A 27026-nucleotide genomic window follows, 5' to 3' on the forward strand; every position below is an offset into this window, starting at 1 on the left:
CGTGTCAAGATTTCAACACTTGGGTCACTCAACCTTCCAAATAAGATTTCAAGTTTTCCATCTTATAAACATGCATTGGAAGGAACCTGTATGTCTTAAAAATGCAAGATTCTTTATCAAAAATATCTGGATGTTTTTGCAATCAAAGCAGTAATGAAAAACAAAAACAAAATTATTTAACTGAATTTGCATTTTATTGATTTGAAAAGTGTGGCTCAAATTGAGCAATACAAAGGAAGCAATTCCTGAAAAGAGGTAATTGCACACAAAAGGAAAAATCTATCCTAATGGCAATGTGAAACTCGTGATCTCATCAAGTTCCAACTCGGTTACACCCCATATGTCCTCAGACTCTCCGTGCTTTCTGCCTTCTGAACAAGACGTTTCCAACTGATCCCTACCGGGTATTATCCATGATGCTTTAACCAAAGCGCAAACGATCATGCTAGACGCAGTTATTCGTTTTAATCCCTCTTTTGCCTGGACCGCCCTTTCGGGTTTTCAGTCCACCGGGATACCCTTTTTTGCCCAAGTCGCCTTTTCAGGTTTTCGACTTGCCGGGTGTACATTTTTTCATTTTTATCCCTAATTTTCGTTTTAATGCCCATTTTTGCCTGGACTATTTTGTTCTTTTCGTCCAGCGGGTCTCTTCATACGAAGTATTTTTTAACTGCGTCCGTATTCACAGGGGATGGAAAATCCTCGCCATCCATGGTCGTTAACAACAAGGCTCCGCCAGAGAAAACCTTCTTGACCACGAATGGACCTTCATAATTCGGCGTCCATTTTCCCCTTCGGTCGTTTTGAGGAGGAAGGATCCTTTTCAGCACCATATCACCTACGTGATATACCCGAGGTCGCACCTTCTTGTCAAAAGCACGCTTCATCCGCTGTTGGTATAACTGCCCATGACAGATGGCTGTCAGCCTCTTTTCTTCAATCAGGCTCAACTCTTCATACCGGGTCCTTACCCATTCAGCCTCTTGCAACTTCACGTCCATCAGGACTCTCAAAGAGGGAATCTGAACCTCAACAGGTAATACAGCCTCCATTCCATATACCAATGAAAAAGGAGTTGCCCCAGTAGATGTACGTACCGACGTTCGATACCCATGCAATGCAAACGGCAACATCTCATGCCAGTCTTTATAGGTCACAACCATTTTCTGCACAATCTTCTTTATGTTCTTATTGGCTGCCTCAACCGCCCCATTCATCTTCGGACGATAGGGAGAAGAATTGTGATGCTCAATCTTGAATTCCCGGCACAGTTCTGCCATCATCTTATTATTCAAATTAGAACCATTATCAGTAATGATTCTCTCGGGAACCCCATATCTGCAAATAATGTCTCTCTTGAGAAATCGGGCCACGACCTGCTTCGTCACGTTCGTATAAGAGGCTGCTTCCACCCACTTGGTGAAGTAGTCAATAGCCACTAATATAAACTTGTGTCCATTCGAAGCCGTAGGCTCTATCTTTCCGATCATATCAATGCCCCACATAGCAAACGGCCACGGAGACGACATTAAGCTCAACGGATTTGGAGGCACGTGCACTTTGTCAGCATAAATCTGGCATTTATGACACTTCCGCACGAAGTTAAAACATTGGGCCTCCATCGTCATCCAATAATAACCTGCCCTCAGCAGCTTCTTCACCATTGCATTCCCGCTGGCATGGGTACCGAACGATCCCTCATGAACCTCTTTCATCAACTGGCTTGCTTCTCTATCATCAACACATCTGAGCAAGACCCAATCAAAATTCCGCTTATACAAAACCCCATCCTTATTCAGGTAGAACACCATGGCCAACCTCCGCAGAGTCTTTCGGTCCTTCCTAGATGCTCCCTCGGGATACTCTTGAGTCTCTAGATAGCGCTTGATATCGTAATACCACGGCTTCTCATCATCAGACGCTGTATCAACAGCAAACACATAAGCCGGTCTATCCAGACGACCTACTTCAACACTGGGGAACTGATTCCACCTCTGCACCTTAATCAAGGCGGCCAGAGTAGCCAAAGCATCTGCCAAAGGATTCTCCTCTCTGGGCACATGATGCAACTTCACCTTGGTGAAAAACGTCAACAATCTCCTCGTATAATCTCGATACGGCACTAAATGAGACTGATGCGTATACCATTTCCCGTTAACCTGATTTATCACCAGAGCTGAATCTCCATATATGACAAGGTTCTTGATCCTCAAATCAATCGCCTCTTCAATCCCCAATATGCAAGCTTCGTATTCAGCTACGTTGTTGGTACATTCAAATGTTAGCCGGGCAGCAAAAGGAATATGGGATCCTTTCGGCGTAACCAAAACAGCACCAACACCGCTTCCATTCACGTTAACGGCCCCATCAAACATCAGAATCCATTCGGATTCAGGGTCAGGCCCCTCCTCCGGGATTGGTTCCTCGCAATCTTTCGATTTGAGAAACATGATGTCCTCATCAGGGAATTCAAACTTCATCGGTTGATAATCATCAATGGGTTGCTGGGCGAGGTAATCAGACAATACACTCCCCTTGATTGCTTTCTGAGAGGTATACTGAATATCATATTCTGTCAAAATCATTTGCCACCTCGCAACCCGTCCGGTTAATGCTGGCTTCTCAAAAATGTACTTGATTGGATCCATCTTGGAAATCAATAAAGTGGTATGGACCAGCATGTACTGCCTTAGTCGGCGAGCAGCCCAGACCAAAGCACAACAAGTTTTCTCGAGCAGTGAATATTTTGTTTCACAGTCGGTAAACTTTTTGCTAAGGTAGTATATGGCATGCTCTTTTCGACCAGACTCGTCATGCTGCCCCAATACACACCCCATAGACCCCTCGAGGACTGTCAGGTACAGAATTAGCGGTCTTCCCTCCACAGGAGGCATCAGAATCGGAGGCTCCTGCAAATACTCTTTTATTTTTTCAAATGCCGCTTGGCAATCATCATTCCACCTGACCGTTTGATCTTTTCTCAACAACTTGAATATTGGTTCACACGTGGCCGTTAGATGAGATATGAACCGTGAAATGTAGTTCAATCTACCTAAGAAACCACGAACCTCTTTCTCCGTTCTCGGTTCAGGCATTTCTTTTATTGCTTTTACTTTTGCAGGATCAACCTCGATTCCTTTCTCGCTTACAATGAACCCCAGCAATTTACCGGACCGCACTCCGAACGTGCATTTGTTCGGATTCAACCTCAGTCTGAACTGTCTCAGCCGGTCGAACAACTTGGCCAAATCTACCAAATGCCCCTCTTCTGTTTGGGACTTTGCTATCATGTCATCAACATAACATTCGATTTCATGATGAATCATATCATGAAACAAAGTCACCATGGCCCTCTGGTAAGTAGCACCGGCGTTCTTGAGACCAAATGGCATCACCTTGTAACAAAAAGTGCCCCACGGTGTGATGAACGTTGTTTTCTCCATATCATCTGGCGACATTTTGATTTGATTATAGCCAGAAAAGCCATCCATGAAGGAAAACACCGAGAATTGAGCTGTATTGTCTACCAACACATCAATGTGAGGTAGTGGAAAATCATCCTTCGGACTAGCTCTGTTCAGATCTCGGTAGTCCACACACATTCTAACCTTCCCATCTTTCTTCGGGACTGGTACAATATTCGCGACCCATGGCGGATAATTAGTGACAGCAAGGAAACCAGCATCCCACTGCTTCTGCACTTCCTCTTTAATTTTCATTGCCATATCAGGTCGAGTTCTGCGTAACTTCTGCTTCACTAGAGGACAATCTGTTCTCAACGGTAGCTTGTGCACAACAATATCGGTATCCAACCCTGGCATATCTTGATAAGACCAGGCAAAGATGTCGACATACTCTTTCAACAGCGCTACCAATCTGCTCTTAACACTTTCCTCCAAAGCAGCCCCGATTTTCACCTCTTTCCTAACCTCGTCGGTACCCAGATTCACCACCTCAATCTGTTCTTCATGCGACAGAATCACCTTCTTCTCTTGTTTCAACAACCTGGCTAATTCGCCTGGCAGTTCACAATCTTCTTCGTCTTCTTCTTCAGCGAGATAGATCGGATTGTCGAAGTCATATGAGGGTGTAACAGGATTGTTATCAATGAGATCCGGAGAATGATCGCATCTGCATGAATGTTGATTCATGCATCGCTTTAGAACCGGTGTGAGACAAAATAAAAGGAAAAAGGAAAACATTGCCATTTTTATTTGTTTTTATTTTTAAACTGCAAAAATAAATGAAAAACAGGGAACACCGCTTTTATTGAAAAACATCCTTTTATTAATGATGCAGAAATGCAAATTTAAACATGAGGTGGCCCTTACAATGAACCATTACGTGTCGGGCAACACATAAGGCTTTCATGCATATAAACTGAATACAAGAAAAATATTACTCTTCAAGGAGAGTGACCCGGATGATCTCTTCAGCCTTCCAGTTTTGGATTCCCATCCCTGGTGTGCACGGCTTTATCCACCGGTCCATGTCACAGTCGCTATCAGCATCTTCACCCATCATGCAGATGCGATCCGGATCCAGCATTTCGGCGCTTGTGAAAGTTACCGACGTACGACGTCCTCTGCCTTGCCCGGATCCTCGGCCCGGTTGATATCCAACTCCGAATCGGTCCTTCTTTGCAGGGACCTCCATCATTCTGCCCCAACCAGGAGCCTCTCCACTCTTCACCACCTCAGCGGCCTGTTTATATGATGAAATAGATGGTTTCTCCTCTTCCTTCGCGAACAGAGCATTCTCCACCTTAATGGTTTCGAAAGCCTGACTCGGCGTCTCCCATATCTCGCCATCCATCTCAACATATTTGAACGAGGACAAGTGGCTGACAAAGATGTCCTCCTCTCCACACACAGTGACGACTTGGCCCTCCCAGATATACTTCAGCTTCTGATGCAAAGTCGAGGTAACTGCCCCAGCAGCATGAATCCATGGCCTACCCAACAAGCAACTGTATGCCGGCTGAATATCCATGACATAGAATGTCGACTTGAACACCTCAGGTCCAATCTTCACTAGCAGCTCAACCTCCCCGAATACGGCCCGCTTTGACCCATCAAAAGCCCGTATTATCAAATCAGTAGGGGTCAGAATCAGCCCATCACAATTCAACTTAGTAAAGGCCTTCTTTGGCAACACATTTAATGAGGAGCCGGTATCAACCAGCACATGCGAAAGCACGGCTCCTTTACACTCCATTGCTATGTGTAGAGCCATATTGTGATTCCTCCCATCTACAGTTAAATCCATGTCGGTGAAACCCAGCCCATGACTGGCATGCACATTAGACACGACCGTCTCCAGCTGATTAATAGTGATTTCTTGAGGAACGTAAGCCTTCTTCAGAATTTTCAACAAAGCTTCCCTATGCCCCTCAGAGCTCAACAGTAATGATAGAATCGAAATTTTGGAAGGGGTCTGCTGCAGATGGTCCACCAGCTTATACTCTGACTTTTTGATGATCCTCAGAAATTCTTCAGCATCATCATCAAGTTTTACATCCGACCCCGCAGGCGCCGGTGTCACCACTGGAGTACCATTATCAACCACAGCCTTTCCTTTCGCCCTGGCTAAAGCCTCGGCCTTTTCTTTTTTCTCTTTTTCTCCTTCTCCTCCCCTCAACGCATCATGAGCAAATAACCTTCCACTGCGAGTGAAACCGCTGGTACCGGCATTATCCACCTTTGAAACGGTGGTTTCACTTGCAGATTGTTCCTCTACCCTCTCACCATTACAGTAAACCTCCCCACCATAGTGCCACGGCACGGCATCATCTTTGTCGTAGGGAATTGGCCCAGGTACCGTGATGGTAACGGGAGCCGCTTCAACAAGGTTTGACAAATCCACCGGGTCGAAGTAGATTGTTATGGTGGAGACCTCCTCTTTCCCCAAATCAGCCTTCTTCTCAATCACAATACTTCCCTCGTCCATCAAACCCTGGACAGTCTTCCTCAAACATTCACACCCCTTAACGGAAATAGTGCACTCAGCACAATCAGAACCACAGCCCGGATAAACCCCATTTATCATCAATTGCCTCTTGACCTCAGCCAGAGGAGTCTTCAACTGGTCCACAGACAACAACCCAACTCGGTTCTCCTCAGAGATAGCATTCACCCCCCTTTGACCATGCGCGGGCATGGGATTAGCATTGACATTGGGAGACGGTGCAAAGTTGATCGCCTTCGAATCCACCAGGTCTTGAACTGTGTGCTTAAAAGCTTTACAGTTCTCAATATTATGCTCGGGCGCCCCTGAGTGGAATTCACATTTAGCATTCTCATCATAGCTGGCTGGCCTTTGATCAGGTCTCAAAGGTGCCAGAGTCCTTGTCTGTACCAACCCCAGATCCATCAGCTTTTTGAACAGGAAAGAATAGGTCACCGGAGGTCTGTCAAATTGTCTGTCCACTGCTTTACCCCTCATCTGATAACCAGCCCTTTGAGGCCTCTGCTGAAAGGGTTGTCTCTGCTGTTGCTGTTGCGGTGCAGGCTGATGTTCAGCAGGAATGGTTACTGCAGCAGTGTGCTGGAAGTAACAGTCCCTACTGGGTCCTCGTTGAGCATATACGGCGCTAGTATCACCCTCCTTCTTCCTCTGTCCATTATTACCAAGTGGCTTCTTCGATCCTGAAGACAAAGCAGAAGCAGTGCCCTGAATTTTTCCGAGCTTCAACCAGCTCTCTATCCGTTCCCCAGCCACCACAATATCTGAGAAGTTGGTGACAGGACATCCGACCATCCTCTCAGCAAAGGCCCCCTGCAGGGTCCCCATGAACAGATCCGACATTTCCCTATCAACAAGAGGGGGTTGCACTCTTGCAGCCAATTCCCTCCACCGTTGGGCATACTCCTTAAACCCCTCATTGTTCTTCTGAGACATACCCTGCAGCTGGGTACGGCTCGGAGCCATGTCAGCATTAAACTGATATTGCTTGAAGAACGCGTCCCCAAGATCCTGCCAATTCTTAATGTCCGAGGATTTCAACTTGGTATACCATTCCAGGGAACCTCCGGACAGGCTGTCCTGGAAAAAGTACATCCACAGTTTCTGATCCATTGTATATGCAGAAATTTTGCGGACAAAGGCCTGAAGATGCGTCTCCGGGCAAGAACTCCCATTATATCTGTCAAATGTGGGCGCTTTAAACTTCTGTGGGATCACAATCCCCTCAACTAGCCCCATATTAGACATATTCACCACCCCGGGAGTGGCATAACTTTCCAATACCTTGATCTTCTCAGCCAGCAGCTGAATCTCCTTGCTTTGAGGCTGAACATTGTACTGACCCAAAGGCTCGTTGTGCATCGAGAACTGATCAGCCTCTCTGTCTTCCTCCCTATCCTCATCGAAGCCATAGAATGGAGGCACAAAATTATCCTTCAGATTCTGCCCCGGTTGGCCACCAGCACCAGTATTATTCACCACACCAATAGTTGTCCTCTTTCCGCCGTCACGAGACCCCAGCCCCTGGTTGGAAACTCCATCCAGGTTAACCCCGCTGTTTGCTGCAGAAGCCCGCTCGAGCTTTTCAACTTTGTCTGCTAGAGCCTTCTGACCAACTGCAAAGCCTTGCATGATGTTGATCAGCTCAGTCATTTTGTCCTTCAGCTCGAGGATGTCTGTATTGGGAAGATCCATGAGTCTAGGAGTATTGCGTCTGGTGAAGTATCTGTGAGGTCGGGTTGAGTGCAAAGGTACAGTTCTGCGAGCACGAGCAATGATTCCTGCATCAATCAAGCACGTTAGCAACAAATACCTGCAAAATAAAACACAGGTTATTATGATTATGCATGAATGCAGTGTCTATCCATATGAGGAACACTTTGTCTCTCGATCCTGGCATCATCGAGACAAATAATAATCCGGCATCAATATTTTGATATTCAGCATTTGATTTCATCGTGCAGATCGGAGATATGTGATTTAGCATGATACCCCCAACCATGTGTGTGCTTGTGTGAGTGCATACGGTAAAGCAAATAAAGCTTGAAGATCAATCACTGAATGAAAAATCACCATCACATAACAAAAAGCGCACAAACAGTGCCATAGTCATACATCAAACCAGATAAAAATCTCCAGAATCGAGAAAGAAATACAAACAAAATAAGTTCCGTCAACAAGCCTGACGGTAATCCAACACAAATGAAAGATCAGCCTGATGAGGGTCCCACAGATGGCCCTATCTCAGCTTCCATCCTCACGAACTCTGCGGCGAACCTGAGCTCTGTATTCTCCTGCTGTAATCTCCCCACTTCTTTCTGGTGAATCTTCATCTGCCTGAAGTAGTGATCTCTCTCAGCAATGTAATGATCCCTCTCAGCTATACAGTGATCTTTCTCGGCGATAATCTTCGCTTTCTCCGCTTCCTTAACCTTCAGCTTGGCCTCCCACTCAGCAATGAGAACTCTGACTCTGTCGTCTCTCTGATCCTTCACGAGAATCTGCCTCCTCTTCTGATCCTCAATAACCTTTGCAGCTCTGGCTAGCTTCTCCTTAGTGATGTCGTGCTCTCTGGTAGATGACGCTAAGGCTTGGTTAACTTTCCCATAGTAGGCAGTGTCTATCTCAAAACGCTTTGCTTCCATGGCATGTCGCTTGTCTTGATCTTCCATCTTCACTTTGATCTCCTGGTTGGCTATCTGAACCCGAGCAACAGTCATCTCCAATTCCGCTTTCTCCGCAAGCAACTGATCTCTGGCTCTCTTCATCTCGAGGAATTCTTCCATACTGACAGAAGAACTTGGACCCTCAATCATAGGACGCCAAGGATCACCTCCTGGAAATGGTAGATGTGTAATCTCAATTCTCTTCCGCAACCAATCCTCGAATAGTGGAAAATACCGACAGTTAACTTTGCCAAATGGAACTTTGCCCTTCCTCTGAACATCACGCCACTCATCCAATACCTGCCTCAGCTTGGCCTGATTGCCTTCAATTGGGAAGTAAAAGGATTCCTGAATCTCTCGACTGAGAGGAGGACCCTCTACAGCAAACCCCATCTGTCTCCTGAGAAGCACCGGGTTGTAATTGATGCAACCCTGAACTCCCACAAGAGGCACATTAGGTAAACTCCCACAACTGTATATAAAATCCCGTCCTGCCAAACCATTATGAGTCCATGCAATATCATCAGCCCGCAAACCCATCAACCTGAAGGACCACTTGACCGAAGGATCAAGATGAGCAAAAGCACCTCCGGAAGGCAAATACCCCACAAACCACCTGAAGAGTAACTGAGCACAGCACCTGATCAAACCCCCACGCCGCTTCTCGTTCCTGTTATGAACCGAGTAGTAGACATCTCCGATCAGAGTAGGAATAGGGTTCCTCTGTATGAACAATCTGATAGCATTATGGTCCACAAAATTCTTCTGATTAGGAAATAAGATAATCCCATAAATGCTCGCAGCAATCAGAGCGCAAACCGTCTTCCAATTACCCATAGCAGCATGCTCCTTGGCATTATCCTCCAAGAAACTCAAATGAATTCCAGGTAACTTCCCCTTTTCCTTCAATCCTTCCTTGACCATTTCCGGACTCAAATAAAGAGCACGAGAAATCCCAAGGACGTCAGGCTCCACCCTAGTGACATGGAAAGGCATCTGATCACGGATCTGCATACCCAGAATGCTAGCATAGTCCTCCATCAGAGGCCCCAACAAATAATCTGGAAATACAAAACATCTCAGCCCCGGATCATAGAACTGGAGAAGAGTATGAATGGCGCTCCTGTCACTGTCAGTGAGTCTGAAAACCATCTTCAGGATACTATCGTATGACTCTATGAACATCCCCACATGGTCGGGTGTAATCAATGCTATCATCTCCTTCAGCACACCAATCTCTGGGTCGAAGAAACTATAGGCCACATCATGCTTCAAACCGGTCCTCATATCTGAGCAGAAAGTCTCTCAACCAGGATCTCAATCAAAATGCCCCTGCATATGGATAAACATGTGTTAAATGCAATTAATGCAAGATGTAATGATGCTGATGAATGAATGCAATGCATTGCCATCCTCCAAGCCGTCTAATCATCTGCACTGAAACCTGGTTTCTGAACTGATCATAACCATCTGAGGGAACAAGTAACCACCAACCCGGCTCAAGGGTTCCGAAATAAACGGAACTGCAAGATACATCATCATCATCACCAAACCATCTCTGAGCAGATACCCATAACCATCTGAATCGGCCCGGGGAATCCTGAAATAAACGGATCCCCACTGATAAGTAACTCGGCCCGGGGAATCCTGAAATAAACGGATCCCCACTGATAAATACCACGGACAGCACTCCGTCGTCTCAGAAATAAACGGCCATAAATCCGACTTATAAATATGACTCTGATCCACGGAACAAAAAAGTCACCATCTGAACATGCATCTGAAAGAATCAACCTCCCCTCACAGGTAAATTCTAATCAGGTCACCCTAAGGCGGATAATAGTCTCGACAATCGGGCAGAGATACTCAATGGGTTTGCCCTTTCGGGTGTGCCATTGTAGCTCTCCTGAGATCGTCTAAACCAAAGATCCGGGAAATGATCGGTCACCAGAGTCAACAGCTCAAATGAAGTAACTCAACCAAAGTGGAATACCCACAGAGGCGAGCACTATCAAATGAACCTCGTCCGGCTTGTGGTACATCACGCCGCCAGGCACATATTGACCTAACATGAAGGAGGCGACATGAGACCACACTACTCCTAAGTGTATACTCGGGCCTGGGTTTTAGCCCCACTCAGAACACCCACCCCAAACAAAGGAACCACCTGCACAGAGGACGGCAACATGATAGTATGATGCATGCAAATATTTAATGCAAATATATACACTGTTAGAATAATAAATGCAATAAATAACACAAAACAAGCAACCTAAACTGTCCTAGAACGCTAGGAGAGACTCGCTTAGGGAAGATGGACCAGCACAGGTCAACATCGGTGTGTCCCCAGCAGAGTCGCCAGCTGTCGCATCCGCGAAAAACAACCGGCGGGACTCAAATAAAAAAACACAACACAGAGCCGCCACTGCGCGTTATTTATCCCAAGATAGGGAAAGGAAACGCTCAGAGAAACCTGGAAAGACATGGTCTCGCGACCAAAGAGAAAGGGTAAGGGAATCGGTTACGCAAGGGGAAGGTATTAGCACCCCTCACGTCCGTCGTACTCGACGGGATCCACGTTCTAAAATAAAGAAAAGGTTGCTAAAACATCACACACACACAGGGAACGCAGGTGGGGTTAAGAGAAGGGAGCTCGATAGGACGTCGCATCCTATGCCTACATATCTTGTCTGGAACAAGAATCAGAGCCACTGTAGTTCGGCTTACGCACGCTAAACAACACAAAACACACAAACAGATGGCAAACATGGAGCCCAACAGCCAATCATTGGACTTACGTCAGCATCCGAACCAAAACACACACCAGAAGGGCAAACGTGGAGCCCGACAGCCAATCATTGGACTTACGTCAGCATCCGAACCAAAACACGCACAAAAGGGCAAACGTGGAGCCCGACTGCCAATCACTGGACTTACGTCGGCATCCGAACCAAACACACAAGAAGATAACAAGTAAACACACACAAAAGAAAAAAAAGTGCCCGGAGAGATCTCGCACGGTCTCCTGCCTACATACCTCGTCTGGAACGAGGATCAGGGCGATGTAGTTCCCCCTCAAGGGAAAGAAAATCTAGCCAGAAACCAAGGGGAGACACACTACCAGGGAGCTCGACTCGAGCCTAGTGTTGTCATGCATCGTTACCCTATGTTCAGGTTTCTACCTACTTGCACAACTGCAAGCTAATCCTATCCAGGAAGAAAGCAAGCATACAAGCATACAGGCAAACAGAGCAAACAAATATTCACAAAGCACACACTATAACCAGTCAAGTGAGGCTCAAACAATGGGTTTGACTGTCGAAGCAAGTCATCTGTACATGGGTATTATTCGCTCTTAACCTTGCCATTACGAGGCTAAGGTGAAGCAGATGAAAGGTGAGTGAAGATTAGACTTCACATCTCTTATCCCTGACCAGGGAGAGCTTCAGACAAAGGAGCGTGGGTCCAGAATGGAGGGACCCTTCTACGCTCAAAGACTCTGACTCGATTGTGCAACAGCACAGGATCTTGGGTTTGTGTCCCAATGCATCAACACACAGCCGTGTGAGCAGAGGGACGACTCACAGAATAATGGGGGATAGATTGCATATCCCTTTGATCCACCAATTGCCTCATAGAGGTCTTTACCTGCTTGGCACAAATGTAAACAACCACAAACATCGCCTCTTAAGGAGGACTTCAGACAGTTGTCTGGCCAAGTAACAGGCCAGGTCTTCCAGACTACATGAAGAATAGAAGTCCTACCTCAAGTGGTTTAAAAACCAAGCAGCAGCAAGCAAGTTCTTAAAGAACTGTAAGCGACTAAATGTACCTGAAATCAATCAAGTATCATCAGTACTCAGACAGACAAACAGTAAACAGCAAATGTTAATCAGTTAATCTGTACAAGCAACACAGGTTAATGCACACAAATGCAAGCTATAAACTCAAGCTCAAGCTTCACAACCTACAAAACAAAGTCAAATTAGTTCAAAACATCCAACAATCTCAATTTAATTGACTTGAAGCATTCTCCTTGAGCATTATGCATTTCATCCTGAAAAGTTAAACCAAATGTGAGAAACTGGACCACTAGGCCAAGCCTAGGGTCCAAAAGGGAGAAAAAATTCTAAACAGCAAACAATTCTCAACCAAAATCAAATTAACACAAATAGAAAGCAAATGCAATTGATCCCATACTCATATCATTCACCATATTCATTTCATGACTAAAACAAGTCAAACTAGGTCAAATGCAACATCCAATGTCCAAACAGAATGAATTCCATCAAAAGCATACCAAAATAATTCCAAAAATCCTCAAATAATTCACACCTAAACAGGACATATTCAGGGTATAGCATGTCAATTTTCAGCTCAATTGGACAAAAGGAACTAGGTCAGTAAAAATCAAGAAATCCAGACACAATTATTCAAGCCAATTCAAGGTATCAACACATGCATTCACTTCAAAAATTCATAAATCAGTGAGAACATTTAAGAAATGAATGGGACCAAAACAGTGATGTCCTATAATTTGTCTATAATCAGCATACCAAATTTCACATTCATCCAAAACCATATGAGAATTTCACACAAGATATACAAACATGTGTCACACAAGCTTGCACAATGAACACACAGTGAAGAAAAATATCAATCAAATTGAAAATGCCATAGAAAAATCCAGAAAAATTCTCATGACATCTCAACATATCAATGATCATCCATGCAAAATTTCAATCCAATCCAACAATCATAGGTCATACAAATAAATTCATGAAGCTGACCTAGCTAGGTGTGACACAAATTGTCACACCTAGGTTCAAAAAATCATATCTCACTCCTCAGGTATCCAAAAATCACAAACTTTATATGTAAATCACCATCAACATGTCCAGAATGAGCACAAAACATTTCAGGAATTTCTTTAAATGTATGAGCATTTCACAATGAAAATGGCAAAACATGTAAAAAATACACACAAGTCAAAGATCCCTAGGCCAGGTCAACATTTTTCCATGCACAACTTATGTAACCATGCCTATAAAAGACTAGAGGGAATTTGGAAACTAACAAAAAAACTCTCATCATTTTTGGATTAGTCATTAATTTTCTATGAATTTTCTAAGATTTAAATGAATTATGTAATATTTATGTAAGTTGTGTTAATTAATTAAATGAATTAATGGCAATATGGTAATTATGCGCTCAGGATGCCAAAACTCAGCGTTTCAATAATTCAGTGGCACGGCGTGATTGGTTGGAAACGGAGGGAAACACAAATTCGAAATTGCACACGGAAACAATGGATCAAACACCTAAATTTCCAGAAAATTTGCTTCCTCTTCATCGTGTTTTCCAGAAATACCATGAACATCAAGAACATCAAAGTTCAACCAAAATTCACAAATGGATAGTCATTGGAAAGGTCTCATCATGTAGAGCACGAATATACATACGATTTTGCCTAATTGTTCCTAAATCTCTTGGATCGAGCGAATTAGGTTTTAACATTCAAACTAAAAGTCAAGATATCTCTCTCCACAATCAACCATTCCAAAATCTAAAGGTATCATGATCATCTACATTAAGCAATCTACAAAACGCATATGAACATGTAAAGAATGAAGAGATTCGAATCTGAGGTACCTTGCAACGGCAGTGTTGGATCTTGAGTTCTTGATGCGCAATTCCTTGAAACAGGTGGAGCTTGATGATAGAGAAGGTGAATGTAGTGCTTAGCTTGGCTCGAATTTTCTCCTAGTGCAAGAAATCCTCAAATCACCATGGATGCATCAAGAATGGACAGTGGAGAATTTGATGTTCTTAGGTGATGAATTGCCAAAACAGATCAAGAAGAAGATGATTAGAGATGGCAGCAAGAAGAATCACACGATTTGGTGAAGAATTGGAAGAGTTTGATCCAATTTTGCTCTTGAAGCTTCTTGAGAAATCTTGAGAATTGGAGGGAAAAGTGGTTACAATTTCTTGTGAAATGTGATTATTATCAAAAGTTAGTTACAATTAAGTACTTATACTCCCAATTAATCACCTCTTAATCATCCATTTAACCAAATGTCATGTGATTAGCAAAATGTCATTTTCTTAAGCAAGGGCAAACATGTCTTTTCACTATGGGGCCCATGACAGCTGTATGACAGCTCACACATTCTCTAAATATCAGTTATGATGTGTTGCAACTTGTCTCATGGCCATTGGTTGTGTAATTTTGATTTTCACCATGTCATGCTAAATGGTATAATTTTCAAATGCAATTCACAAGTGACTTGACCAAATAATGAACCTCAACATGTTATGACAGTTCAAACCATTTTCAAATTGCATTTGTGGGGTGTTGCAAAAATCCCCATTCCAAAATTCTCATTATTTCTCAAGTTGGACCATTTTGCCCCTGGATTTTTAACTGTACACTTGAAAATTGACTTTTTGTATTGACCATTTTTGATGAATTCCAATTATGCACCATGAAAGTACATGTCAAATGGAGTTTGCACATAAAAAGATCACTCAATTTGGACACTCCATGTGGAAGTTATGCCCCTCTGATTATGGGTCATTTTTGAAATTGAATGGACCATAACTTGTCAACCATACATGGGATTTTCAAGTTCTTAGACTTTTTGGAAAGGTGAGATCAAGATCTACAACTTTCATGTTGAACAAGTTTTAATTTGAAGCTTCCTTGGACACGTGGTCTTGAGGTGAAAAACTTTCCATTTTTGGAAACTTCAATTACAAGTCACTTTCTATTTTTGGCAATTTTTGTTCTGACTTTATTTTCTCCATCCTTGAGCTTTGAAATGTCAAATTACACTTGTTTCAACATGAATGAAGTGTATCCAACTCATTTCCACCCCCAAATCCATAAAATCAAGCACAATTGACCACAGTTGACTTTTTCAACTGATAGATGAATTTGGCAATGCACTGATCAATCTGAGCCCCAATTCTCTGGTAAAATGGCTCAATGATGAAACCCTAGCCTCAATAATCTCAATAAAAACATAAGATGATCCCCATATACATCATAGACCCCATCTCCTGATCATGCCCTGATTGGCCCAATGCAACTGATTAGGGTTGACCAGTGGCCAAAACCCTAATCTCAAGGAATGTACTTCAACACTTGATGAAATCAAATCATGATGATGATGATGTATCATTGTAATCAAGATGAATACCAATATCCTTTGAGAATCACAAAACCCTAATTTGGACCTCCACATCCTCAGATGATTAATGACCAGTCCAATGAAACCCCAACTTGCACTTTGACTTCCTCATCTTCTGATCAAAACTTGGGAGTATGACTTGCACAATGTAACCACATGATATGCAATATGCAATGCCTAATGACCTAAAAATGATATGCAATATGATATGCTAGTCCCAAGAGAGGAGGGCAAATTTTGAGGTGTTACAATTGCATGTTTGCATCATCATATTTGCTGGATCATTGTCTGAGATTCTTATTCTCTATTATGGTGGTATTTTATCCCCATACAAATTTGGTGTTTGTCCTCCCTCAATTTTTAGAGTGTCGGCCCCTTAAGCAGAAAGACTTTAACCTTTCTCCTTTCTCCACTGAGTTATTTCCTCGTGGATGATCATTGTTTCAGTTTCCTCCCCAGTTGATTATCTGGATGGAACCATTCTCCTTGAGATATATCCTCATTGGATTGAGTCATGATTGGACGTTTCTTTCTAGTTCTTGCCTAGATAATTGCTTTGAGTCTCCTAAGAGTTTATTGCCCAGTAACTGGTAATATTCTTCTTAGTTTGCAGTTTGTTACTTCTTGCCCAATAACCGACAAGAGTATCCCTATTTTTCTCCTCATGTAGAGTCCTTAGTGGATTCCCTTTTTTCCGGAAATATATCCTTGATTATGTTCACCCTAACCAGTGACTGATATCTTTATCTCCCCTGCTTGAGTCTATCCTTGATATGTTATCCTAACCGATGACGGATATTCTCATCCTTGGTATTCTACCTAGTAAAAAGGTAGTTGTAATCCCTATTTTGTTCCCCAAAGAGTTAATCCTTGATATGTTCATCCTAACCGATGATAGGTTTCCTTCTCTTTGTGGTCTTCTACCCAGTAATCGGTAGTTGTAAATCCTGCTTTTTCCCCTTTTGCAGAGTTTATCCTTGATATGTTCACTTTAACCGGTGACGGATACTCTCTCTTGGTATTTTATCCAGTAACTGATAGATGTAATTCCTATTTTCTCTCCTTGCAGAGTTTATCCTTGATATGTTCATCCTAACCGGTGAAGGATTTTCTCTTTGATGGTCTTCTATCTGGCATTCGATAGATGTAATCCCTACTTTTTACTCAGTTAGTTTATCCTTGATATGTTCATCCTAACCGATGACGGATATCCTCCTTGACAAATCTCAGGCAAGTCTATCCTTGATATGTTCATCTTAACCGATGATGGATTTTCTTCCCTGTTGAGTCTATCCTTGATATGTTCATCCTAACCGATGACAGATACTCTCATCTTTGGTTTTCTGCCCAGTAACTGGTAGTTGTAAATCCTATTTTTTTTGAAGTTTCCCCAGAAGGGTTGTTCTTACCCAGTAACCGGTAATGAATATATCCCCCTGGCAGTTCCCAGCGAGTCATCCTTGATATGTTCATCCTAACCGATGACGGATGTCCTCTCTGTCAGACTTTTATTATCTCCTTACCCAGTAACAGGTAGTGGATAATAGATTTCTGCTCCTCCTGCGTTGAATTTTATTTCTTCCCAGTTGAGTGTGTATTTCCTTAGTGAAATCTCTTTTCCTACATGATTCAAGTACTTCATTTTTATCTGATCTACTAGTATTCTCCTGCAGATGTTTTGTTTCCCCGACTGAGTCTTTCCATTTTTGTATGGAATTCCTCCATTCCCCCCAGCAGTTTTTAAGTCGTGGCCTGGCCTACACGTAATCTTTTATCCCCCCTAGAGTCTTTGTTCCCCCAGTGAGTTTTTCCTCACGAAATGCATTATACTCCTACGGATTTTCAATCTCTCTGACTTCTTTTCCTTTGTGGCAATATTTCCCCACAGAGAATTCGCTTTTACATTCATATCATATGCATCATGAGGTCTCTTATGGACCAAAATTTGTTTCTATGTTTTATTTAATCTCATTCTACTAAGTCGATACGAAGATTTTAACCTTCATCTCCTCAGTTAGAAAGGGCTCCCTAGGAGTACCTAGGACACAAAAAGGGCTCCCTAGGAGTACCTAGGACACTTTGGGTGATAATACCTTCCCTCTGTGTAACCAACCCCCTTACCTGTAATCTCTGACATTTTATTAGTTTTTGATTTGAAAACTTCTTACTTTTGGGTTTTGTTCATACTTTTCCCTTTTCCCTTGGAAATAATAAAAGTGCGATGGCGACTCTGGTTTTATTAACGTCTAGCTTATCCATAGCTTGATGGTCATGAATTTACCGCTACAGTAAATCTGTCTCAAAAACCATGGAAGACGATACAAGTAGAGGAAGTACGGATGCAAGCAAAGGTAAACACCCCTACATAACCTCCATAATCGGAGGAGATCCCTGGAAATTTTTTCCCTCCAAAGGCATCATGAAGAGAAAGTTTGTATAAACAATTGTTGTATACCACAAGAAATAAAGTACATCGACAAGAGTTCTCGGTCGACCTTTGTTGGAATTTCAAGACTCAGAAAATATCGGAGGCATCCCAAACTATTTTTTCCCCTTGTAATAATTGCAATATTGGAGCTATTTGACGCATCTTGGATCCTAATCAACGATGGAAGCTCCTATGACATCATGTACTTAAAGTTGTTAGAGAAAATGGGGTTGGATTGAAGTGGTTTGTTTCCATACAAAGGCTCTGAAATCTAGGTGTTCAACGACACCATTACACGTCCCTAGAGATATGTAGAGGTGATGGTTTTTGTTAGAAATGGAAACAAAATCCAAATAGTTAACTCTCAATTTCTTGTTGTTCCTTGTAGGAGTGTTTACATATATATCCATGGACGGCCGTTTGTAGCCACGTTGGACGTTGGTGCCTCGCTAGTGCACCTAAAATTCAAATACTTGTAGAGAGATTTGGCCACCATCGATGTTGACCATGGAGATCAATGTGACCTTCCTCACCAATTAACTTAACAAGATGGGCATCCATCCTCCAAAAAATGGCTAAGCCGACCAGAGAAAAGTAATACATAGAGGATAACCCGCCTGGTTTTGTTTCCTATTCTTTGATCATGTAAAATATTATGTCTCTACCATTTAGTATATAAAATTATGCTTTCTGGAAAAAAATGTATGACTATGCGTAGCCAGAGGAAATTTGGTGTAAGACCTAGGATATCGATGCCTGGTGTGCACATAAAGTCAGTGGTATTGTCGGAGACACTTTACACGTCCTACTAAGCCAATAAGTTTCTCATCTAAATTCAGGAGTGTTGTCGGAGACACTTTGCACGTCTGACTAAAGCAATCAATTACAAGTGATTCCTAAATAACTTCAAGGGAAGACCCCGTAAGTTCGCAAAGATCTAGACCCATGCACTCAGGATCATAAATTTACACCTCAAGAAGGTAACAAAAAGAACTTCATTCCATAAGAATTATTTTGACATACTCTTCCATTACAAAGTACTATGCAAACTGTATATACAAAAAAGGGTAATGGGGGCCCCCAACATGTCTAATTATGTAAAGAAACAACTTCCCCATATTCATCTTCTTAATTTGGTCAGATTTTCTCATTGGAAAATGTCACAAGGTGGTGGAAGTGCTCCATTTTCTATAAGTCATTTTCAAATGGGTGCTAAACCATCTCAAGGGTAGAACTTGTACAGTCATCCAGTTGTTCAGTTAGCAAAGAATTTTGGGAACACGTGAACTATAATTCTCTTTGAGCATACCCTAAACTACTTCGAGCAGTAGCCTGATTCTAGTCCCTCATTGCCACTATATTCATCAGATGAGCCACCTGGTTGGAAAGATAACCAACGATCTTCAATGGAGGTAAAGCATTCTTCACCCTTGAAAGATAGACATAAGATTTCTTTACTTCGCACATGTACTTATCTTTTTGAAGCTTCAGGTTATGGATGATTTCCTCCATCAGTTTCTTTTCACCACGGTGCCAGTCAGACCAAAAATCCTCCTAGTGACTAGATGCACCAAGGGCTAGAGCAGCTGAGACATGTCGGGTATATTAATCCTGAATATCCAAATCTGCTCCAGAACATGCCCAGAAAGTTATTGCATGGAGGGCACTCAGACCATGGACATTCGGTAAGGTCGACAAGTTCTCCGCAATGACATCATTTCTGACCGACCATATTCCATGCTTTAAAAGATAAAACTTATCTTCATTATCCATATATTTTTCATACAATTACGGGTAAAACAAATATATCAGAGATATGTGTCACACCCTAAATTTTATCCCAAATATTTTTGACTTTTTAATTGGATTTAGTTCATATGCATCATCATCATAATATGACCATTTCATTTGGTCATTCAGTCTCATTTGCATTGATAATTTGGTGATCAGGTAAGTGTCATTTTAGAATAAAAAAAGAAGAGTTTATTTACTTATTTTCATTTATTGTTTCTTTTGTACAGTTACATTGTCTTACACCATAAGTCATTAATCCTTTATCATATGATCATCACTTTTGTTTTAAAAAATTCTTGTTAAGATAAGGCCAATTCACTCTTGTTTTCACAATATCATTAATTTCATCATGATATCACCCCCCATATTTGAAAATAAGGTTGTCATTGCTTTTTCTTTTAATAAGTCACTAACTTTGCGTAAACCTTGTTATGGTACCTCCATTTTAAGCAAAAATTAGTTTTTTTAGTTAAATAGTAAGTTCCTAAGTAAACTAGGTTTTCCATTCATTTATCAATATCACTTGCATTTTCCATACATCTCCATTTGGTCTTGAAAAAATAAGAGATTGTTGATTTTGTACTTCAAATGAGCTAAATTTAAAATTGAACTTTTAATTTATTTACATAACTTGTTTAACATGTTTCCAAGCATTGGTTTGCATCATTAGTAACATACCACAACATCAAGCCATATGTAGAAATCAAGTTTGAAAAGAAAAGAAAATGAAACCAAACACGAGGTACATGCTGCAGAATTAGAACCACCATATCATCCATCCCTCTGTGGACATCATCACCATCCCATACACATCTCAATCATGCTTTTACTCGGCCAAGCTCACACTGTTCATCACACAACAAAACTCCCTCCAAAGAATTTCCCATGCACAACCAACTTTTCACCTTCAATTTCCCTCACGAGGATTACTGACTCACCCCCACTATCTCCTATAAAATCCCCTCTTAATTCATTCATTGACACATAGAAAAATCTCCGAACAAACCTCTACATAAATCATTTCTAAGCCCCATACTAAAGCTCTGTAACTTTGAGCAAACCCCTTACATCATTACCACACAACCAGAGAGAAGAAGAAGATTTATAGAAGGAGATTAGAAGAAGAGTGAAGAGCTTCATAAATAAGAAAAAGGAGAGAAAAGCAAAGTTACCTGAGTTGTTAGCTTGTCAGAAACCGTTGTGTTGGAGGTAGAGGCCACTACCGGAGCTTGTTTCTTGCTTTATTTTGTTGTTCATCTGTTGTTTTTATGCATAATTTATGATTCCCCTTACCAATTTATATGAATTATGATGTAAACTAAAGATTTTAATGGATTGGGGTAGGGATTATGGGGGCTAGGGTTTACGATTTGATGTTTAGCTTATGTGTTTTGATGATTTCGTGTTTGGATTCAGAATCGTGTTTTAATTCTAATAAGGGTTTGTGTTGGTGAATTTGGGGTTTGAGTTTGTTGGAAGGGATCTGGAAAAAAAGGGATGAAAACCTTCATGGTGTTCATATCGGTTCTCCACTAAAGTATGTTTTGATCCACTGTGTTTTAAAAAAAAAGAGCTTGGAGTGTTTGTATATAGAGGGGGGAGGGGTACATTAAGAGAGAGAGAGAGAGAGAGAGAGAGAGATGATAAGAGGTTATGACTCTCACATGTTCCATCTCTCTCTTTTGATCCATCCTCTTTCCTTTTCTTCGTGCACAGGTGGCTGGTCTAGCAGCCCTTGATTTTGCTTACTTAATGGCTCTGATTTGGGATCCTGCATGGAGACCCCACCAGATCTCATGCTTCCTCACTTATTCATGCCCTTGAATCTCTTGGAATCAACATCGATGCCCAGGATTGAGTTACCTTAGTTGACTCTTTTGGCTCCTCTTGATAGTTGTGCCAACACTCTTGGGCCTTGGGTGTCATGGGCTTGCTTTTCACACACATCCCTTTGGTGTTTGCTGAGTTCTTTTATTTATTTGTATTGTATTGTTTTTTTGTTGGGTCTAGCCCAATGCTTCCACAACCCCATTATATCTCATGCACCCCTCTCCTTGATTTCTTTTATTTAATTTTGTTTTCTAAATCAAAAAAATAATATAAATATTTTAAAATTAATATTTTCTTAATAAAAAACTCTTGATTAAAATAAATTTATAAAAAAAAATCATTCAAATTTTTTTATCAAAATCAAACTATTTTTCAAGATGCGAACCTAAAAGCTTGATCTCATCAAGATATTTTTTGAGTTAATCGCTTCAAAAACTCTTTCGCAATAAATAGTCAGATGAAAAAGGATTTAGCTGGATGTATTTGTCCCTCTTAATCTCCAAGTATTTGGATGACGGTCGTACTTATCCTACCTTTTGAGTACTCGTCTTCCGTTTCAAAATACATTAAATAACCGAATCTAGTTTATTTCTTTCATGGACGAAAAAAGATTACTTGGATGTAGTTATCCTCCTTAGTCCCGAGTATTTGTGTGATGATTGTATTAAGCCTCCTGCGTGAATACTCATCTTCTGTCAAAAGAAATGTGACTTAATTTTCCACACAAATTTCATAAGTAACTTAGAAAAAATAAGATATAGTTTGATGTACTTGTCCCTCTTAATCCCTAAATATTTGGATGATGGTCGTGATTAGCCTTTCGTTCAAGTGTTCGTCATCCACCTAAAATAAACACAATTCATAAAACTCTCTTTTCCGCCTTAGCGCGATGTAAAAACCTTTTTACAAAAGAACTATGGAAATGTTGCAAGCGCTAACCACTAAGGAAGATCCTTCACAACATACTGTAATTTCTGATATCACTGGCCTTTCAATTTAGCCACACAACTCCCTTCAAGAATTAATACTACGTGGCAAGAATTTGGTCTGCCACCTAACTATTCTCCACCTTTTACTGATGCTTCTGGAATAGGGTTATCTACTCATCATGTGGTCCAACTACTAGCAATCACTGAAATGCCACCACCGCAAGTGGTCCACACTATGGCTCTATTTACCGTGAAAATTGGTAAATAACCGTTGATCTTCCAAATTAAAAATATTTTGGTTACTTACAGGATCAATCAGATTGATCCTAGAACATGTGCTAATTGTTTTTATGGCAAAATCTGATGAATAATAAACACTTCGACAAGGTTCATACTCAAATAACTTGTTAAAGAATACATGGAAAATAATGCAAAGAAAGCAAGGAAAGTCATAGAAAGTAAATGGCGAAGAAGATAAATTTCTAAAAAGAAAAGAAAAGATTGATTAAATTGCTCTGAGTAAAAATATGGTGCAATATCAAACGTACATTTTCTCAATTTTCACTTTCTCTACACACAGGTACTTTGGGTAAGTTGATGAATTTGTACAATCTTGAACACACTGATCCTAACACTAAGACCTCCTATTTATACCAATTGAAATAACCGCTCCTAACGGCCTATTCAACAAATTGAAACAAGTGGCACTCTGCATGTATGCAACTACCCACCATGCCTCATGTATACCTAGTAGTTAGATAAGAAAAAAGAATTCCCTCCCTTATTTGAATTCAAATTCTAAGTCCACACAATATCTCTACCCTTGCAACAAGGTATCTTCGACTGTAATCTCAACCTATATAGTTTTGTCGAAACATTCAATTTCTTCACAAGAAACCTTATTTCCTTATTTAATTCCCTTAATCCATGTCAGGCATCGAAATTGGAGCTAACAAATTCCCCCCCCCCCCCCCCCAAAAAAAATGTCATTTTCGACTTATCGAAGAAAAAGGCATTTTTTGAGACTATGGTCTGACGCCTTTGAACAATTCTTGTATAGCTTTGATGCCACTGGTGCTCCAACGTTGCAAAACTATTCATCTTTTTCCAGCTGGTATATGACGTCAGAACCATCATTACCCTTTTCCAACATGTCTTTTCAAACCATGCGCAAATCTTTTTAATCATCATGTTTCCTAGACCCTAGGAGATCGTGGGATTAGGCCTTAATTACCACCACCCCATTTTGTAATCCTGGAGAGACACGTGTCCCACTCATTTGTCAACCATTAATGCTGATTTAAACCGTTTTCTCTTCTAAAAAACCTATAAAAGCGCATTTCTCATTAATTTCATTCTTTTACGCTTTCTGAAACTCTCAAGCACTTCAACTCTTCATTTTATTCACAATACCCTAAAAAAAACGCAGATCTTTCGTCCTTTCTTAGACTTTTTAACAAAATGGCCACTTCAAGCAAAGCCTCCAAAGAAACAACTAAGGCTATCGAGGTTTCTACTAAATAAACGAAGGCCCCTAAAAGGATTTCAGACCTCCTTCCTTTCACTACACTTCCTGCCCCAATGACGATTCACAACCAACAATATATTCCTGAACCAAAAACTGAAGAGCAACGCAGAATTTACGTATCTCAGGTACTCATTCGAATCATTGTCTCTGGGACAAAACATGATTTATTTGGTCCTTTTCCTGACTTAAACATTGATTCTAGTAGACTTAGGGACTTTTTCCCACTTATCATAAATGTAAACCTATAGGCCAAGCAAAAAAACTTAGGGTTGAAAGGGCTACCGCTGCTGAGGAATCCCAATATTTAATAGATGAAACCATAGACTTAAGGTTTTTGAATAATGGATTTAGAGTTTTCTGAGCAACCCCCTCATTTAAATATCCAAATGATTATTTAAGCTGGCTAAACAAGAGAGAAAAAACCAAATCTCAAACTTGGAAGGACATTGGGATTTATGACCTAATCATGTTGTCGAAGGTAGGACTGGATTATAGTTCGACGTTGTTAGTTTCTTCCTTGTACTTCTTGGACAACACTCATTATACCTTCCACCTTCCTTGCAGAATGGTAACACCCACTCTCTTTGACATAGCCGCTATCACAGGGATAAAACCAATGGGGAATACCTATGACCCAGACGTCGAATATGATGATTCCATATCCTTCTCCACCTCTAGGGCTGCATACTCAATCCACATAGCATATTACCACGTCAAAGATATTGATACCGTCTCCAGCGTAGAACATATTGCATTCTTGACTTTATGGTTATCCCACTGCATCTTCTGTTCGAAGTCATTACAGGTTGCCAAAAAGTATCTCACTCTGGCGAACCAACATCACTCTAGTCACAACGTCTGCCTGAGCAAAATGATCCTGGCCAGCCTCTATGAATCTTTAAATGATGGCGTTGCTCAACTGAAAAACCTGGGAGAAAAATGAAATCTCCTCCTCTCTGGTCCTTTCTGGCTGCTACAACTTTGGTTGAATGCTACTCTTGAGGCAAGTCTTCCTAACAAGAGCCTTGTCAATGAAGAAGCTGAGGAAGTGAAGAATAGAAGGGTCGAAGGAATCCGCCAGGCTCAACTAACCCCCAATGATGAAGGACAAGCCTTTCGACCGACATTCATGAGCTACGTCATGATGTTTACAAAATGTCACGAGTTCACGTCGAACATGGCCCCTTTCGCCACTAGAAAATATGGTTAAGAATGGTTCACAAGACCTTTCCTATATCCCACCAAAAACTAGGAAACAAAGTCTCTTTAATCTGTGAAGCCTTTCTAACTCCAAAGCTAATAACCCTTAGGTTAAATCCATTGAAGAGTCAGGTTACCCTGATTGCTTATCAACCCAACCCCGTGGCTCGACAATTTGGATTGATTCAGGTTCTCCCGAAATTCCTTTATGATAGAAAAAGAACCATCCTTCTCTTCATCACAAATCACAACGAAACCACCACCCTCAAACAAATAGCTTGATATACTGGCAGGACACCTTACCCCAGTTAGCTTCAAGTCGAGCTTCCTTTGCACTCCAGAATTTGGGAAGTGGTGGTCATAATACTATGCTGAAGAATTTTATGATATTCCTACATTTACTCAGCACTTTAATAAATCTTTCCTCTATGTGCAGGAAAAACCAAGAAAGGTACTTACACACATATCAAAGAAATTCATGCATTCCAAAACTACTTTGAAACTGCCTATATGCCCGATGATCTTAGTCGAACCGTCTATGAGGCAGCCGTCACGCTGAAGGATTTTTTTTTAAAGAAAATGGAGAATCTAAAAATCCCTTTGTACGTTCCTCCTGAGAAACGATACGAAATAGATTTCAAAATGTTTCCTCTTAAATTTCCTCGACTGCCAAACACTGATTTTGGAGTGGCCCTTGCCCCTCTATTTTGAGACTAGTTTATTTATGGGGATTCTGTAAAGATCCTTCGATAACAATCACAGAAAAAGGCCCAGCGGGTGGTTACGACTAAGCACACTTTAGACAGTTTCAAAGGACATCTTCATATAGGGAAGTAGCATGACCATAAAGGTAGATCTTTACTTTGCTTATTACTTTTTGTTATGTATAATGGCATTACTAACACTTTAATATTTTCATTCAGGTCACTCAGAAACCCCCTACTCCTCAAAAAGTCAAAACAAAAGCAGCTGGAGTCCCTGTTGTGATAGAGTCAGACAAAGAGGACTTATCCCCTGTTCTGGACCTAACCCTTAGAAAAATGAAGAAGGAACTAAATGTTATCGAAGCCTTGAGCCAGCCTCAGGAAAAAATTGCCAGAGTTATGAAATCACCTACTGCTCTTACCATACTGGAGCCTACTCCTGAAGAGATATCGAAGATAGCAGTGGCGTAGGTTGAAAGTGATAACTCCAGTTCTGGAGTCGAAGGGGACAAGGTAAAAGAAAACATTCCTTTGTTATTTCGATTTAAGAAAAACACGAGCATAAACACAATTTTTCAACAATGCTATACCTAGTTTCGACATCATTTAAAACCCTACTGAGGTAGTAAATGGCTATTTCGAAACCATTCTCATTCTTCTGAGCCAACATGCTCCCAAACGTTTTGTCAGATACAGATATGTATAACCTCATACTCCTATTCCTACAAGGCGGTGTCAGAATTGGCGGATGACTCAGGTATTCTTTGATCCTATCAAAAGCTTCTTG

At 41.3% G+C, this 27026-nt stretch overlaps 1 protein-coding gene across 2 annotated transcripts; it reads right to left on the reverse strand.

Moving 5' to 3' along the window:
- Nucleotides 1-8035: 8035 nt before the first annotated feature.
- Nucleotides 8036-21860, reverse strand: LOC127093271 (uncharacterized). 2 transcript variants are annotated; one of them, XM_051032182.1, is made up of 3 exons: nt 21221-21779; nt 12396-12462; nt 8036-9962 (listed from the first exon to the last, which is right to left on the reverse strand). In XM_051032182.1, exon 3 carries the CDS (start codon nt 9915-9917, stop codon nt 8175-8177), a length of 1743 nt encoding a protein of 580 aa, XP_050888139.1. In that variant the 5' UTR covers nt 9918-9962; nt 12396-12462; nt 21221-21779; the 3' UTR covers nt 8036-8174. The 2 variants fall into 2 exon arrangements, 1 of the variants encoding a protein (XP_050888139.1); XR_007792506.1 differs by lacking the exons at nt 8036-9962; nt 12396-12462 and adding an exon at nt 20647-21111 and having other exon boundaries at nt 21221-21860.
- Nucleotides 21861-27026: the final 5166 nt, after the last annotated feature.

This window comes from Lathyrus oleraceus, chromosome 6, assembly GCF_024323335.1.
Source record: "Lathyrus oleraceus cultivar Zhongwan6 chromosome 6, CAAS_Psat_ZW6_1.0, whole genome shotgun sequence".
NCBI lineage: Eukaryota > Viridiplantae > Streptophyta > Magnoliopsida > Fabales > Fabaceae > Lathyrus > Lathyrus oleraceus.